General features: G+C 39.3%; 1 protein-coding gene across 16 annotated transcripts in view; it reads left to right on the top strand.

Annotated features, from left to right (window-relative positions):
* The window catches only part of DMD (dystrophin), a 1,566,296-nt gene that overhangs the window by 1,541,287 nt on the left and 7,558 nt on the right, over window positions 1-17,451 (top strand). For 12 of the 16 annotated variants that reach the window (XM_072135922.1, XM_072135923.1, XM_072135912.1 and 9 more), the window contains 5 exons: window positions 558-623; window positions 5,197-5,262; window positions 7,186-7,344; window positions 8,359-8,602; window positions 9,750-9,873. In XM_072135922.1, coding sequence (XP_071992023.1) covers window positions 558-623; window positions 5,197-5,262; window positions 7,186-7,344; window positions 8,359-8,602; window positions 9,750-9,873 — 659 coding nt within the window. Of the gene's footprint in view, window positions 1-557; window positions 624-5,196; window positions 5,263-7,185; window positions 7,345-8,358; window positions 8,603-9,749; window positions 9,874-15,160; window positions 15,293-17,451 lie in introns of all 16 variants that reach the window. The other 4 variants (XR_011853162.1, XR_011853161.1, XM_072135916.1 and 1 more) reach the window with 2 other exon arrangements.

The raw sequence follows: 17,451 nt of genomic DNA, 5'->3' as shown, positions 1-17,451 counted from the left end.
TTCATTGATCTCCTGGAATATAAACTGCCACTTGTTGTATCTGGTTATTTCCCTGACCATGTTCATAAGGCAATACTATGATTTTATCTAAGACAACAAGGGCAACATTGATGACATTTTTTTTTACATTTGAGCTACTTATTTGCTTCCAGAATTTTGGTGTAATTTGTACTTGTAGCCATTTCCTTTTGTAAAGTTTGTCAGATGTGGAGGTTTTGAGTAGGGTAGGACTTCTCATTGGTTCCACACCTACGTGAAGCATTGGAAACTGCTTTCTGATTGGGTTGTGTAGCTGTCTGAATTACTGTGGATCATTTGTTTATTTTCTTGTGGCTTGTTACATTTGTTTGATAGTTTTTCCAGATTATAAAATAATTATTTTGAAAATAAAATGTAAGGTGCTGAGAACACTGTTACTTTCTGATGGTACCGTTCTGATGCTGGCAACGGACATCAATCTTATTCTAATATATTAGTGAGTAGTCCATGACACATTGAACCTCAAGCACCTTTCTTAATGTGAAGATTGAATTGTGTTTAAATTCTTGTTTCCACAGCCCTGCTTCATCTCCCCAGCTATCACACGATGACACTCACTCACGAATTGAACATTATGCTAGCAGGTATGACTTTATGGCACAAGCATCCAAAACAAAGCAGAGAGCCTTGTACCGTTTAGCTCATTCCATCAAGAGAGTCTTCTGAGGCTTTAGAACCACTTCCATACTCTGCAATGATTCACTGATTTTTCCTATGTGTCAGTCTGCCATTAAACCTCTATCTATCTAGCATTTCATGCCTGTTAACCATCAGGGCCTGAGAAATGAAGCGGTAAAATGTATTGCACCTCAGTTTCTTGTCCTCTCTTTCCAGAGTATCTTTAGATTTCTCCTATGTAAATAAGATTCTAATAAGTCTGTGTGTAAGTGTGTGTGGATGACTATACCTATACATATATATGTGTGTTTTTAAAGTTGTACTCTTCTTTAAAAGGTTTTTCAGGATATTTATAACCTATCCTCTACACTGCATCCTCTACCTGCAGCACTTCATCAGACCCCCCACAATGTTATATTAATAACCCATCCATTTAATAGGTAGCAGTCATTATGCTGAAAAAAAACCTTGAAAATCACAGGAACACATCTCCATACCTCCCCAGACAAATTGCACACAGAGATTTGGCAAGACAGAACAATCACCTCTTGCAAAGAGAAGCTAGTTTCTGGTTATGGTCCATTACTCTCACTACTAGATGGTACAAATACTGCACCAGAGTAACACGTATTGTGCCTCCTCAAATATAAAAGCCAATTTTGCTGTTAGGTCTACTTTGTTCTATGTATGTCTTGTTCTCTCGTGTACCTGTAGAGCAGTAACTGGATTGTTTGAGCATCTGCTTCATTCATGAATAGGTTTTCCTGGTTTAGTTTGTTAATATCAGATCATTACAACACAAGACTTGGCAACATAAAATCACATTCATCACAGCTACTCTGTGCTAATTCTAATCCAATAATAACAGGGAGGTATGGATTTGTGCTATCTATCAGCGGGTCACTTACTAATATCTTAATGTTAATCTATGATATTCCTCGTATATGAAGAATAATTAAATGTCTTTCTCTGTGGAGAAAACACTAAAAGCCAGATAGTATTAGAAAATCTTTGTCTCTTCCATCCACCTTAGTGCATGCATACAAATCGTAACCAAGAATGCCGCAGTATGTTAGATTTTTGAAATAATGTCACAAGTTTGTTTCAAGATTTGTAATCCTTTGTTGTTTCATGTTTGATCTTAATAACTGATTTCTTATTTTACACTGTTACACTTGTTGAGCTTGTTAGCTTCATCTGTACCTCTTCTGTAAATAGTTTTTTAAATATATAATTGTTACTGCTGATTTGACACGATGTAAATTTGTAAAAAGAGGAGGAAGCTTTGCTAGTTGCATAGAGCAAAAGAGGGGAAGAAGGGAATTTAGTGCTAGCCCGATGCTAGCCCCATCTAAGATAAATGTCCCCCATTGTGTCAGGTCACTTCTCAGTGGCAGTATTTAGGTATTTGCCTGGCGGAATTGCACTATATCTTGCAACCTTTCAGGTCTGAATATTTGCAGGCTATTGCTAGTGCGCAGGGGAGGAACACCCCACATGGCCCACTCTACTGCCTGCCATCCTCCCACCACACTCCTCCATACCTACGCAATTACTGGCGGTTCACTAGTAACTACGATTATTTCAGGGCTTGCAAGTCCTTATAAATGTCCCCCAGTTTCTGTTAAAATTTTACTTTTTTCTGTACTGGAAAAATGACAGAACCCATTATAATCGGGTTTATTTATATAGCACACACAGATTACGCAGCGCTGCACAAGCATATCAAATTGGTCCCTGTCCCCATGGGGCTCACAATCTAAACAACCTAACAGTATGTTTTGAAGTGTGGAAGGAAACCGGAGTACCCGGAGGAAACCCAAGCAAACAGGGAGAGAACATACAAACTCTTTGCAGATGTTGACCTGGGTGGGAGAAGTGCTACTCACTCAGCCACCGTGTCGCCCTTTGGTTCAGCATTGCTAGATTTTTCAGTGCTATGCTTGTATGTTGGTGTCATAGTAAACAGACTGTGTTAATGAAGGGTTGTGTGAGGTTTTTCATATAATTTTTACAACCAGCCTAAGTACTCCAGTTAAGTAATGAGACCTCAAAACCCCTCTATTTGCTTAGTGTGTTCAAGTACTTACTATATATAACTGTAGATCACTTCAACATCATTATAATTTTTCTTTGTTGATTGTGAATTGGCTCAAAAGATGTACTGAATATTGGATATATCCTTAAAGTTGTGAAACTTTGTTCCTTAAAGATGCACAATATGGAGAAACACCATATTCCGTGATGGTTATTTCTTTAATCCGTTTGAGTAAAATGAGTTTGTCTTGGTGGCCATTTTCAGTGTTATGTTGTCTAGTAAATGTAGTCACTTGGTATCTATGACTTTTAGTGGTTATACCTTATTTTTATGTAGCTGAATCTAGACTCCTTGATAAGTAAAGGAGAGGACAATGACGTCCGTTCTGTGAAACAGCCTGTAAATTGCAACAACAATGATTTCTCACTGGAGAAGGTTTTACAATATAAGATTTCCATCAATGATTTCCTGTGTACAGTGCATCAGATAGGAGGTTTGTGAACAGTATTAGAACATCATCAGATCCCACAAAAACTGAATTAGCAAATTTTAATCTTCTTTTGGGTTCATTCACCACACGCTGATTCTAAAGGCTGATAATGTTTAAGACTTCTATTTCACAAGTGATTATTACATATCCACTGGATATGCAATAATTGTTAAGATCAGTGTGAGCTTAACATTATAAATGACCCCTACAGTCACACAATTGTGACATGGAATGAATAAAGCAGTGATCCAGAATGCACACAATTTATACTCTAAAGCAGTCAAGTCCATTTCTGGAACCCAGCGCGTGTACAGATTCTTCGTGACTTATGGAAAATGCAGAGTGGAGTAAGCTAGGGCAACACTCCTGTAACTCCCAGGCAATCTTTGTACTATGAGTAAAACAGGACAGAGAATACATTTCTGACATCACATTCAGCTATTTCTATATTGGCAACAAATAAAGTGGGTAGAGAAAGTATTCAGACCCCTTTACATTTTCACTCTTTGTTCCATTGCAGCCAATTGGTAAGATCAAAATCGTTTCATAAGGTTTTTTTCTCATTAATGTACACTTTGCACCCCATCTTGAAAATAATGCCAACAAGAATGTATATATTTTTGCTAATTTATTAAACAAGAAAAACTAAATTATCAAACGTCCTTAGTATTCAGACCCTTTACTTTGAGTACTCTGGACCTCTGACTGGGCCACATTTATCAAAAATAGTGCAAACTCCACAATGTGCAGTTTGTCTGTGGAGTGTGCAGAGCGTGCAGAAATGCAGGCAATGCTCATCACCTGCCAAATACAATCCCAACAGTGAAACATAGTGGTTGCAGCATCAGGCCATGGTGGCAGGGACACGATGACTGGTTGCAATTGAAGGAAACATAATTGCGGTCAAGTAAACAGAGATCCTGGATGAAAACCTCTGCCAGAAGGCTCTGCACCTCAGACTGGGCCACATTTATCAAAAGTAGTGCAAACTCCACAATGTGCAGTTTGCCTGTGGAGTGTGCAGAGCGTGCCACATTAAAAAGCGGTTCACGGTCTTAATTAATATGGTGCAATCTGCACTGCTTAGGAACTGTGTAACAACTTTCTTTTTGGTGCACCTTTAATGTTCTGTCGGGTAACCGTAATAAATGTGGTGCAGACACTTTATGAATACATGTGCAAGCAGTTTGTACTTTATTTTATGTGCAAAGTCAGACAAAAAACTGGCAAAAGCACTTTAAAAATGTGACCTAATGACCCCAAGCACGCAGCTAAAATAACAAAGCAGTGGCTTCAGAACAACTCTGTGACCGTTCCTGACTGGCCCAGCCAGAGCCCTGACTTAAACCCATTTGAGCATCTCTGAAAAAATATATATAACTGACTGCCAACCAATGTTCACCATCTAACCTGAGGGAACTGGTGAGGATTTGCAAGGATGAGGCAGAGGATCCTCACATCCAGCTATGAAAAACTTGTTGCATCATTTTCAAGAAGACTCCTGGCTGTACCAACTCAAAAGCTGCTTCTACTCAATACTGAGCAAAGGAATACCTATGACCATGTCCACCTATGACCATAATTATTTTGTGATATTTCTGATATTTGTTTAATAAATAGCAAAAATATGAATTTTTATTGCATGGGCGTACATAGTTTATTAGTGGCCAGAGCCAGGAAGCGCTCGGCTGTCGTAGGCCTGAGCACCTCCGGCTAATTAGCTTTTTTTTTTTTTATAAAGTGGATTTCTTGGACTATAGGACCTTCCGAGACATAAGAAAAGCGGTGCCCAGCACCCCGTAACATAATGAGCATGACACTGGGGACAGTCTTCCACCAGTAAATTTGGTAGTAGATGTCCTTTAAAAAAATAAGTGGAAACCAAAGTACTGACAAGATGTTTACATTATCATACATTGTCATTTTACTAACTGCTAATGCACTGTATGCTCACTGTATACTGAATAGTTTACATTTTTAACCATAGTTGCTCCTTTTTATGTTTCCACAGGCTAGCTGAAATGGAAAACAGCAATGGATCCTACTTAAACGATAGCATTTCACCCAATGAAAGCATGTAAGTGAAGTGAGCTCTGGATATCTGCATGGGACAGCAAACAAAGAAATATGTCATTTAATAAATATTCTCTTTATTCAATATCAATACAAAAAGACTGCACACTAGGTAAATAAAATCAATTAAAAAAGGTGAAAACTCGCCCAAAGCACAACATATGATAATGTGTACACTCCCAGGAGTCCAGCTCTTCAACCTGGATAATGACCATAGAAATAGTAGATAAATTTATGTATATTTTGTCCCGGCATTCATGGGATAGTAAACTATTCACATGGTACAGGTGCTCAAGAAAGCGCAACATATCATTAATACTCAATCCACCATTCACCATGAAGACCCTGAATACAGCAAATAGTCTGTCCAAGTTGGGGATCTAGCGGCAGAAACCCAACCCATATCGCCACCTGCAGTGGCTTCCTCAGGGGTGCTCATGTGCAGTTAGTAAAATACAGAATTTTATGTGAATCCTTAAAGGGAACCTGTTATCAATAACCGGTAAAATAAACCCTTACTCACACTCCCACTGTACCTTTGTTAAAAAGTGCAGTGCAGGTATCCCAGCTTAAATCTGCCTGCTCCAATCAAAAACTATCCACAAGCTTTTTCTGCATTTGGTTCTGCCCACTTGTGCATGACTGCCCACCACAGCTTGGCCCTGCCCATGGCAGGATAAGTGAAATGATGAGAAGATCTGCAGTTTCCGTACAAAGTGCTCAATGCTAAATACACCATGGCATTACTGACTCACCTGCTTGGTGATTTCTGTTAATGTGAACAGGCTTTTATAGAAGGAGATCATGTGCTCTCCAATATAGATAAGTGTATATGGTTTGGATCAAGATTTCCAAGTACAGGGTGATTGCCTGCTATCCTTCTATTCTGACCAAAAATTACATGTAAAAGACCAAGTTTAATACTGAGCAATGTCCTAGTTAGTTGGACAAGCGATCACACATGACTTTTTGAGAGACCTCTTTCATAAGTGCTTTATAAGGCAGGGTATACTTTTGAAATATACATGGATGGTAATAGTCCGGCTTATTCCTATTTCATTATAAATGCTATCTTTTCATGTTTGCTGTTTCTTTTAAGTGCCCTTTTTAGTATTCTTGTGCCTTGGTGGTTTGGATTAATTTTTTATGCTGCCTGTTCATAGGAGAGATTTGGAAGGTGATAAAAGACTAATAGCAATTGACACTTTGCTCCATCTCACTATAGATTGCAGCTAATCCAAACACAATCATTTTCCCTGACGAAGATAAATAGTCGTCTGGTTTCTAAATAACGATTTGTGCTTTATTACACAATTAAAACCAAGCTTATCAGCCCTCCGACCGTGGAAGTCATCTTTATTTAACGGGTAAAGGAAATCTACCATCAAATCCAAACATGAGAAACCAGGAGCACTTACTTCAGAAGAATAACTTCATTATCCGTGGCCACCTTCCTTTAAAAATCAACATTTATAATTATGCTAATGTACCAGAAGGGCTCCTGGTGGGTGGAACCAGAGTCCCTCCATACAGCAGCTTCGCTGGTTGCTACACTGGTTCACCTGGTTGCGCCCCCTCCACCACCACCCTTCACTAGCACTTCCCCCACCCTCACTGCAGCAGACAAAGTTTCACCACATGGTGGGAGGGAAAAAGTGCTCCTGCATTTAACATTTAACAAGATTACCCATCAATAACTGATCATTTGCTTAATTCTTCCATTAAAACAGTGCAAATTACAATTGACTGTTTCTGAACACACCATTTCCTTGTAGAGAAATGCATATGAGCCCATTATTCTTGGGTTCTACTATCTCCCATTGTCGTTGGACAAAAACATTGAGCTGTCCTTTTAATTAATATGTATTAGAACAAATTGGAGAATGTCTGAGAATAAAATCTTTTATGTAATTTTTTTTCTTTACAGCGATGATGAACATTTGCTTATCCAGCACTACTGCCAAAGCTTAAACCAAGAGTCCCCACTAAGTCAGCCCCGAAGCCCTGCCCAAATACTTATCTCCTTGGAGAGTGAAGAGAGAGGGGAACTTGAGAGGATCCTCGCTGACCTGGAAGAAGAAAACAGGTGTGTTATATGTGGATGCAAAAGCAATAATTGTACATTGAGCTGTAATGGCTATTGCCATCCAAAACGTTAACAAGGTAGCTGTAACTTGGCGATACATTTCCGAACCAAATGTGCTTGTCTAAATAGTCTGTTCTATTCAGCATAAAACACTTCAAAAATCAGACTACATAATTGATCTTGTGCAGTGGGAGTCTGAAATGTATGTAAAATGCTGCAAATGTTTGTTTAGTAGTAACACAAAAACTTGTTCCAGCATAATGCAGTATATTTAGCACTGTTGCTTTGTTCGGTTCACATAAATTGACAGAACTTAATGGCTCGGGGGAATTTACTTTCTCATGTAAAAAAGTATGTTCCATTCACTAACAAAAACTAGAGAACCCAAAAATAATAGTAAGGGACAAAGTTATTTTTTTCACTTGAAGATAATAGTTGAAATTATACTTTAGTTCTTGTCTGCTAATTTATGTTGCTTTTCATTGCTTTTGGTGTTCGCTTAACACTTAATTGTGTGGTAAATGAATCACCTTATCTTTTCACGCTCCCTTAAATTACTGCACGATGCAAAACAATACATTTCTGTACATCATTTTCACTCTTGGCTATGTGTGAACTGAAATATATTATATTGAGAAGTGTTCTTCTGTAAACTTCAACAGATCTCCAGATATATGGTAATTATGGGCAAAACCGATGAGCATCTGCACCTAAATGAAACACTCGCCTATATTCCTCATATCGCAGTGTGAAACATATACTGACTGCTACTTTAAATACAGTACAGGGACCATATATCACCCCTTCCAAATATGAGGTGTCAGCCTTTGAACTTGTGATGTAGAATTGCAGCTCTAATTTTAGCATCTGCTAAAACATTCTTTAATCTTTTGATCTTCTGTCTTCATTCAGTTGATCACTATGTAATTTTATGCCTATTTGTACCTTTATTTGGTATACCTTCTTGAAAGTTTAACTTAATTTTTTTTTTTGTCTTCTGTTTTTTTTCAACAGAAATTTGCAGTCTGAATATGATAGATTGAAGGAGCAGCATGACCATAAAGGATTGTCGCCACTACCTTCACCTCCAGAAATGCTGCCAGCCTCCCCGCAGAGTCCACGGGATGCAGAACTCATAGCAGAAGCCAAGTTACTGCGCCAGCACAAAGGACGTCTGGAAGCCAGAATGCAGATACTGGAAGATCACAACAAGCAACTAGAGTCACAATTACATCGGCTTAGACAGTTGCTAGAGCAGGTATGTGACTAGCAGCAGCATGTAGATTGATCAGTTTCATTTTGGACACAATTACAAGTTAACCAATAATGGTGAACTAAAAGGCTGATCGCCTAAATCCTCATAATAACATTTAGTTGGGAGTTGAGTAATACAAAGCCAATGGTGAGAGAACCAATTAATATATGAAATTGTCATTATAAAGTCAGTAAATGGACAATGATAGACACACATTCCTGACTTTCTACTCTTATGTGAGGAGGCAAGCTTACATAATGTAAATACAGACGGTCTCCTACTTAAGAACACCTGACTTACAGAGAACCCCTAGTTACAAAGGCACCTCTGGATGTTGGTAATTTACTGTACTTTAGTCTCAGATTACAATAAACAGCTATAAAATGATCAAAGCTGTTTGCAATTAAGCTTTATTGTTAATCCTGGTTCTTATGATGATCCAACATTTTTAAAATCCAATTGTCACCAAAAAAATTTGTTCCAATAATAAAAATATACAGTTCCGACTTGCATACAAATTCAACTTAAGAACAAATATATGGAACCTATCTTGTATGTAAACGGGACTGCCTGTAAACATGGATAACTTTTATGTAAACCTGTCTTCTAGAAAAAAAAACACTCTTCTAGAGATCACTACTTTGCACTTTTGATCACATGAACGCTCTGATTTACCCAAATAGGCTTGTCAATGATTAGTTTAATAGATAAACTCCGCATATCATGGGATTATTCACCCTTCCCAGGAAGGTCAAGTAAATAAGTGTATAAGGGAAAACAAACTTGGTGAACTGATCATACTACTACCTTTCTTCTAAAAACACCCTTGGACATTTTTATGAATGATCACCAGCTAGAATATAATGCCTATATTCTGTATAAAAGCAATAAAGTCTGGCCTCTTTGCATTGGGTTGCCTTTACAGCAGGACTCTAAATCCAAAGTAGCAGGCATAGCAGAAGGGAAATTAGAGCTAATCACGTATCTCCTTCCATGCGTTTCTTCTTCCAGGCAACATGTACTCACTAAAGGGATGCAATCTTGACATGTGTAATACTTGACGCTCAGTGTTTATTCTGAACATCATTGATTATTTGACTGCAGATTCCAGCAAGCTGAAACCTTTATTTCCGTTTTCCTTGTGTTTTAGCCGCAAGCTGAGGCAAAGGTCAATGGTACAACATTTTCCTCTCCTACTCCCTCGCTGCAGAGATCAGAGAGCAACCAGCCCATGTTGCTTCGTGTAGTTGGCAGCCAAACATCTGAAACCATGGGTAAGAATTTTAGCTTAAGAAAACTGCTTATTCTCACTAGTCAAAAAAAAAAAAGACCTATGAAACATTTATTGCTTAGTAGTCCGTTTTTGTGTTTCTGTATGCTAATGCTTCCTGCAGATTAAAGGAATGTATGAATCAAAACAAAGACGTTTGAATGCAGTTTCTAAGTCCTAAATGTCTGGACTACCAGTTCTTTATGTAATGTTGGACCACATCCACACAATAGGTCCCTCTGTTCTACTAGTCAGCAGGGTGCCACTTCAAAGTCCAGTTGTTGCGCTGGTGGGACCATGTATCACAGGAGTAAAGAAGAATCCACAAGTTTCAGCAGCCTGAAAAATGGAGGGAGCCCTGTCAGCGTGCCACATTTGTTAACATGATGTCCTCACTAGATGACCCATTTTAAACACCCGAAAACGATTCCGCCAATGATTGAATGGAGAGGTGGAATTTTATAGAAATTACAAAAATACCCACATATAGTAGGAAATGGAAGATCATTAATAACTGCACCATGGATTCCATTCTTGTTTTGGATCCTGGTTTTCAAGATTTTAGACCATAGGCAATGTGAGTGTCAGCCTTGGAACCTGATAGCCTCCAATATGGGATTGTCTTCTGGTGGACCTCAGGGGTCTAGAATTGAGTTAGAGGCTGGGCCTCCCAGTTACTAATAAAACTATTATCTGAAACCTAAATGTAGAACAATGTATTATTTATGTTATTTATACTTTTACTGTTAGCTTTTACATTTTGCTGGCTGACAAAATAAATACTTTCTTTTATCTATTTCACAGTGGAAACAATAATCCTTAAGCTAACGATTATGTCTTTAGTGCAGAATTTCCCAGTGGCAATGCCTATAATCAATAGCTGAGATCATTATTTCTATGGCAACAAGAAATGTATTTAGTGTGAAAAATATGCATACAAAGTCATCTGCCATTACTCTAAACCTTCACGGAGAATCGATTTCTCATCTTACTAAAGACAAAGATGCATGCATGTTGATATAGGATATAACTTAATGTGATTGTGCTCACATATGTCACTATGTTAAATGGAGTACTTTGTCTGCACTTAGAGGGGCCCTCAGTGGTCTGTATAAGAGTCATAATACACTGCCTAGCCTTAGACAATCCCTATACACTGTTTAGTCGGGTTCAAACATTTAACTCTGTGCTCATTCCAGGAGAGGTGGAAGTTTGCAATCTGCTGTAACACAACAATGTTACTATGGCAAGAACTGTTCTGAAGCAATGTAGTATCCCCATAATGACTTCTTAGCAAAGTCGAAACCCTAAATTAGGTCCACAGAGTCCAGAAGTAATACAGTATAGCTAAAAGGATTCCATGGACCAGCGTTGTATAAGTATATCCTTCTGTGCTCTTATTGGTGTATTACTACTATGATTCCCCCTGGGGGTTTCATGTGTGAATAAGCCAGATTTCAGTATATAATGTATTCACAATAGATCTTATTGGATTAAAAACAAATCCATAATAGCCTTAACATAGAGAATTTTCATATATTCAGAACTAGAAACAACATTGTTAAGCCACACTATAACTTGAAAAGCCAAATGAAGGTGAAGCATGGTTTTATCCTGTTTTCATTGACCATCAACTAAAATATAGTTATAGATATAACTGCCATGCAGCACGCAGATAAATAGTCATACAGCGCACACAACTACAATTGCAAATATGTTTTTCAGGATGGGACAAGGAAAACAATGCATCTTATTGCTACCTTGAAAGGCAGCCTCTTTAACATCAAGCATGACTTAAAGTATGAACCATGAAGTTAATGGTCAGGGAAGTTAGACTCCTTAGGGAGACTTTGCAGGCATGTGCAGACTTAAATCCCTTGATGCTTCAATGGGGAAACTTGGCTTCATTTTAAGGCAGCCCCCTTAAAATGAAGTAATGACTTTTTCAGAAAGACTAATGACATGATTTGGGAAAACCGCCTAAGCAGTATATCTATTTTATAAGGACCAACTGCGGACAGTACTGTTTTGGTGTAATTGTATCTTGTCAGTACAGGCGGTCCCCTACTTAAGGACACCCGACTTACAGACAACCCATAGTTACAGACGGACCCCTCTGCCCACTGTGACCTCTGGTGAAGCTCTCTGGATGCTTTACTATAGTCCCAGACTGCAATGATCAGCTGTAAGATGTCTGTAATGAAGCTTTATTGATAATTCTTGGTCCAATTACACCAAAAATTTTGAAACTCCAATTGTCACTGGGGCAAAAGAAAAATTTTTTCTAGAACTTCCATTATAAAATATACAGTTTCGACTTACATACAAATTCAACTTAAGAACAAACCTCCAGACCCTATCTTGTATGTAACCCGGGGACTGCCTGTACAGTGCAGAAAACTAATTTAGCTAGGTAAGAGGCTGGAGACTTGGTCAGAAAAGTAAGAAAAGTCCTCATGGAGTGCCATAAAAGGCCGCCTCGGGCACTTCCGTGTAGTGTTCCTACCATTGTGGCTTTATTACACCAGCCTGCATCTAGAAGTGGGGTTACTGTATAGTTTGTCACAGCTGTTTTCTTACCACTTGCCTGAGACTATGTTTTGTGCCCATAATGATGGTGAAATATTCATCCATCAGCTCAATAGAATGAGAGTTTCCTGGTTTTTAAACGTGATTGGAAGTATTTTTGTTGCATACGGAGGATTAATTTTTCCAGCCAGGGATCTGCTATCAGTATCTGCTTGGCTTCTGATTACTAGGAACAGGAAAGGAAGGAAATTATGGCAGATAGAAATCACTGGGCTTCTGATTATTCTACTTCTCATGTGAAAGACAATTTTTTTTTAGATGGGAATTCTAATGGCTTTTGTTCTGAGGTTTATAAATCATCTAGAAGACCAACACAGTTGTACGTATGCAGTTATTCAGGACGGTGAGAAGTGTTAGCTATCAGGCACCTCACACAGAGCTTAGCACACATAGCACTAGTTTTCTGATAATGCTGTTCATTTCTGTCTGTCTTTCTCCAGCCCTGCATATTACTCCAGCAGAACAAACCTATTATAGTTTCTCTGTCTTTGACATGTTCTTTCTAATACCCAAGTCACCGTCAGATGTCCTTGCATCTCCCCCCACTCGCTTCCTTGCTAATTTCATTTGCTTCTCCGTGTACACATTTAGCAATTGTGTTGTTTGTGCTTCAGCTAAATGAAAGGACATTCCACCTCCAAAATTTCTGCACCTGAAATATTTTCTAGCACTCTTCATATATTTAGACACCTATCATTTATATCTGTTTCAGGAAATATCATTGCTTTTACACCTATTCCAATATTGGTGTCCAATCTCCTGATGGGATAAGGTGTTTGTATGTGATATATGTTTCTTTTATCTTTGAATTTGTGAATGTGTAATTGTTTTAGTGTCTCAAAGTGCCCTGACGCGCTCCCTTTAAAGATTAACTTAAAGGGGTATTCCACTAATAAGCATAAATCATATTCAAATGGGTCATTAAATATAAGCTAATATGTAATTAGTTGTTTAAAATTTTGCTCCCCTTAGCACAAAAATGTTGTGGACATGCACGATGAATTGGCCCTTTAACTAGTACTTTGACTTTGTCCCTGTGAAGGAGATACGAGAGAAGATGCCCACTGGTCATATTGTCCACATCACATGTCCTGCACCTGCCTGGGCAGGTCATGTGATCACCACTATGTTTGGCTGTAGTCTGTTGGTTGAAGTGCATCCAGTATGGCCAGTGTTGTGGTAGACGTCATCTCAGGGGGGTAATGTGCAGTGATGGCGGTTACACGTCATTACGATGGTAACAGAGCAGGACATTACATCGCCAATGGGAGCAGAGCATGAGAGGGAGGAGCTGATACTGAGAACTGTGTCATCATGGGACATCTAGTTGTCGATGGTGGCCATCTTGGAGATAACTCCGCCTACTTTATCAAACCTTTAAAATTTTGTGAATCATAAAAGCAAACTATTTAAGCTCCATTTTTTGATGAATGACATTGAGTTTTTTGTATTCATTAATATCAGAAGTTCATACTCCCGGAATTCCCCTTTAAGAAACTATTTGGCTAAAAAGAGACAGTGGCAGGTTAGTGAAAAGACCTAAGCTTCTTTGTAAGAGGTTGCCAAACAGAGAATCCATATGTAGTGTCCACTGTCTTTCCAGTGGAGTATACAGTGAATTTGGTGCACTATGGCAACCACCAACCCGCTCCCTGCCCCAGTCCCTATACGACCACTTTTGGAAAAAGTGGTGTGCAGAGCAGAAAACTACCCAAAATGTCAGAAATGGGAATTTTGGGGGGGAAATAAGGCTGAGAAGCTCTGCAGAGCTCCTCTTGCCACCGCCCTAAATAAATTATGCACTTGGTCATCTTTTGTCCCATCTACAGAGGTTGTAAAGAGCTGATAATGTCACCAGCTCTCTGCAAATCTCATACATGTGCATTTCTACAGACTGCTGAGTAGCAGTGCGTGCAAGATTTGCAGAGTTGGTGACGTCACCCCTAAGGACACCTAACTTACAGACGACCCATAGTTAGTCACCCCTCGGCCGACTGTGACCTCTGGTGAAGCTCTATGGATGCTTTACTATAGTCTCAGATTGCAATAATCAGCTTAAAAGTGTCGGTTATGAAGCTTAATTGATAATCCTTGATCCCATTACAGAAAAAAATTGTGAAACTCCAATTGTCACTGGGGCAAAAAAAAAAAAAAAAAATTGTCTGTATCTACAAATATAAAATATACAGTTTCGACTTGCATACAAATTCAACTTAAGAACAAACCTATGGACCCTATCTTGTACATAACTGCCTGTATTCACATAATTATGCAGTTTGCAGTAAAAACTACCGTAGTTTTATTTGGCATCCTGGGACTACAACGGGTTTCAGAGTGGGACAAAAGAGACTGAGAGGTGCAACAGAAAAATAGAAATGAATAAAGAAATATAAAGTATTTGCAGACTCGGAGGATAATTCATTACATGGCGAATATATGTAGATCCTTGCACCCGTTCTGCATCTGTGCACCTTTTTATATCCTCTGTCTCTTTTCACTTGATACCATAGTGTTATTCTGAAGGACCATGTCTGTTTTAATTCAGTTTACAGGTTTTCTTTTGAACCCAGGTTGATCCTGACCTTATGTAGCAAATAACGAGGTCACTGTCATATTTCTTTCCCTGACTAATATACAGGTGGCTCTGTAGGGTTATGAGTTGAATTTTGATCCTTTTTTTTTTTTCTTTTTTGACCCCGCAGAGCCACAGTTTTATTAGTCAGTAACAGAAACCTACTACTGACCCCGTTTTATCGGAGTTCTGCAGTTACAGAAAAAGCTGAGGCAGCTCTACATTGTGAGGTTCTTTATCAAACAACATCCAATAACTTCCTGTGAGTATGATCGCAGAGGGAGTGGAAATTTGTATGTAGTCTAAAATGAATTTGCTGTACACTATCTAGGTCTTTATAATGCATAGTAACTTCATAGTGTCTTCATTTGTATCTTGTTAGTAAGCCTTTCTTGTGGTATGCAGTACATTTGACTGTAAACCTAATGTTTGGAGCAGTTCAAAATTCGCCTTAAAGCAGTATGCCCATGTGGGCATTCACATTTAATCCAACTGATCTACCATTTATATACATTTCTTCAATTAGATGTTATTAAAAAAATGTACCAATGCGAAAATAATTTCCTATAAATTTAGTCATATAGTACATAAGAAACTAGATGCCGCCCGTTCTTCTCTTGTACGATGGCCAGACATGCACTATTGAGCCCTGCCTGAACACCTGTATTCAAAGTTCATTACCTCAGGACGGCTGTGGGACATACAGTAACTCTCGGACATTTTATCTACAAAAACAATTAGTTCTTTGTGCAATAACTCTAGCAGTGGTGGTCGTATCCAAGGACAATAATCTTATTTCTAAAGGACAGCATTGCCAAATTTATGGGAAATTATATTCACACAGGTACATTTTTTTTAATAACAACCAGTTAAAGAAATGTATCGATACAACAGGTGAATTAAATTAAATGTCAATTCCCTAATGAGAATACCCCTTTAATCATTTTGGGCGCGATGACTACTAAGGGGAGTGATTTATGGCTGATGTATGTTATGCAGACATACTATTGTCAAGAGTCTTTCTTAAAATAAAGCAAAGAAAGAAAAAAAAAAGCATGACGGTTGAAGTGTAACATTGCGACAAGGTTACCTCTTTGAAAAATTGCCAAGATAGAACTTTGCCAGAACCGACTATAGGACATGTTACTGATTAATATGCTGTAGGTGACTAGGGCAGCGGAAGTACTAAAAATGTACCTCAGACCAGTGAAAGTCACTGAATTAGACATTGATTTGTCCTTGTTTAGCCGCCAACGCAGAGCCCTGTTTACAAATTGTTCTAAGCGGTGGCTAAAACATTTAGCAAAATGAAAGGGCTGATGAAGTAAACTGCTCCAGAGGCACGTCCTGCTGCACCCTGTTATTATTCAGTTTGTATCTTCTAGCTGAGAGAATTCTCTATTTAATATCTGTAGTTCTCATTTTAGCTACTACCGTATATACTCGAGTATAAGCCGACCAGAGTATAAGCCGAGGCCCCTAATTTTACCATCAAAAACTGGGAAAACCTATTGACTAGAGTATAAGCTGAGGGTGGGAAATGCATTGGTCACAGCCCCCCTCCACCCCCCAGTATATAGCCAGCTAGCCCCTGTTAGTATATAGCCGGCCTGCCCACCTTGAAGTATACAGCCAGCCCCCAGTAGAATACAGCCAGCCCCCAGTAGAATACAGCCAGCCTGCCCGCCCCCGTGCAGTATACAGCCAGCCTGCCCGCCCCCGTGCAGTATACAGCCAGCCTGCCCGCCCCCGTGCAGTATACAGCCAGCCTGCCCGCCCCCGTGCAGTATACAGCCAGCCTGCCCGCCCCCGTGCAGTATACAGCCAGCCTGCCCGCCCCCGTGCAGTATACAGCCAGCCTGCCCGCCCCCGTGCAGTATACAGCCAGCCTGCCCGCCCCCGTGCAGTATACAGCCAGCCTGCCCGCCCCCGTGCAGTATACAGCCAGCCTGCCCGCCCCCGTGCAGTATACAGCCAGCCTGCCCGCCCCCGTGCAGTATACAGCCAGCCTGCCCGCCCCCGTGTAGTATACAGCCAGCCTGCCCGCTCCCGTGCAGTATACAGCCAACCTACCCAGCACTTACATAAAAAAATAAACTTGCATACTCGCCCTCTGGTGGCCCCGATGCTCAGTGCGGCTCCTCTTCTGTCTTCAATCTTCAGTAACAGCCAGCAGGGCTGATTCGTGTATAAGCCAAGGTGAGTTTTTTAAGCACATTTTTTGTGCTGAAAAACTTGGCTTATACACGAGTATATACGTTACATGCATTAAGTGTGTCTTATTGTTTCATGTAAACATGCTTTAAAGGTTGTAAACGGACACAACACCATCAAGTTACACAAACAAATAGTGTTTTTTATTTACCAAAAATGGGTGTAAAAGTTGGGATTATTTGATTAATTTATTTAGAATAGCACAAG

This window comes from Engystomops pustulosus, chromosome 2 (assembly GCF_040894005.1).
Source record: "Engystomops pustulosus chromosome 2, aEngPut4.maternal, whole genome shotgun sequence".
Taxonomy (NCBI): domain Eukaryota; kingdom Metazoa; phylum Chordata; class Amphibia; order Anura; family Leptodactylidae; genus Engystomops; species Engystomops pustulosus.
The sequence above is the reverse complement of the archived record's forward strand: the minus strand, read 5'-3'. Positions and strand labels throughout refer to the sequence as shown.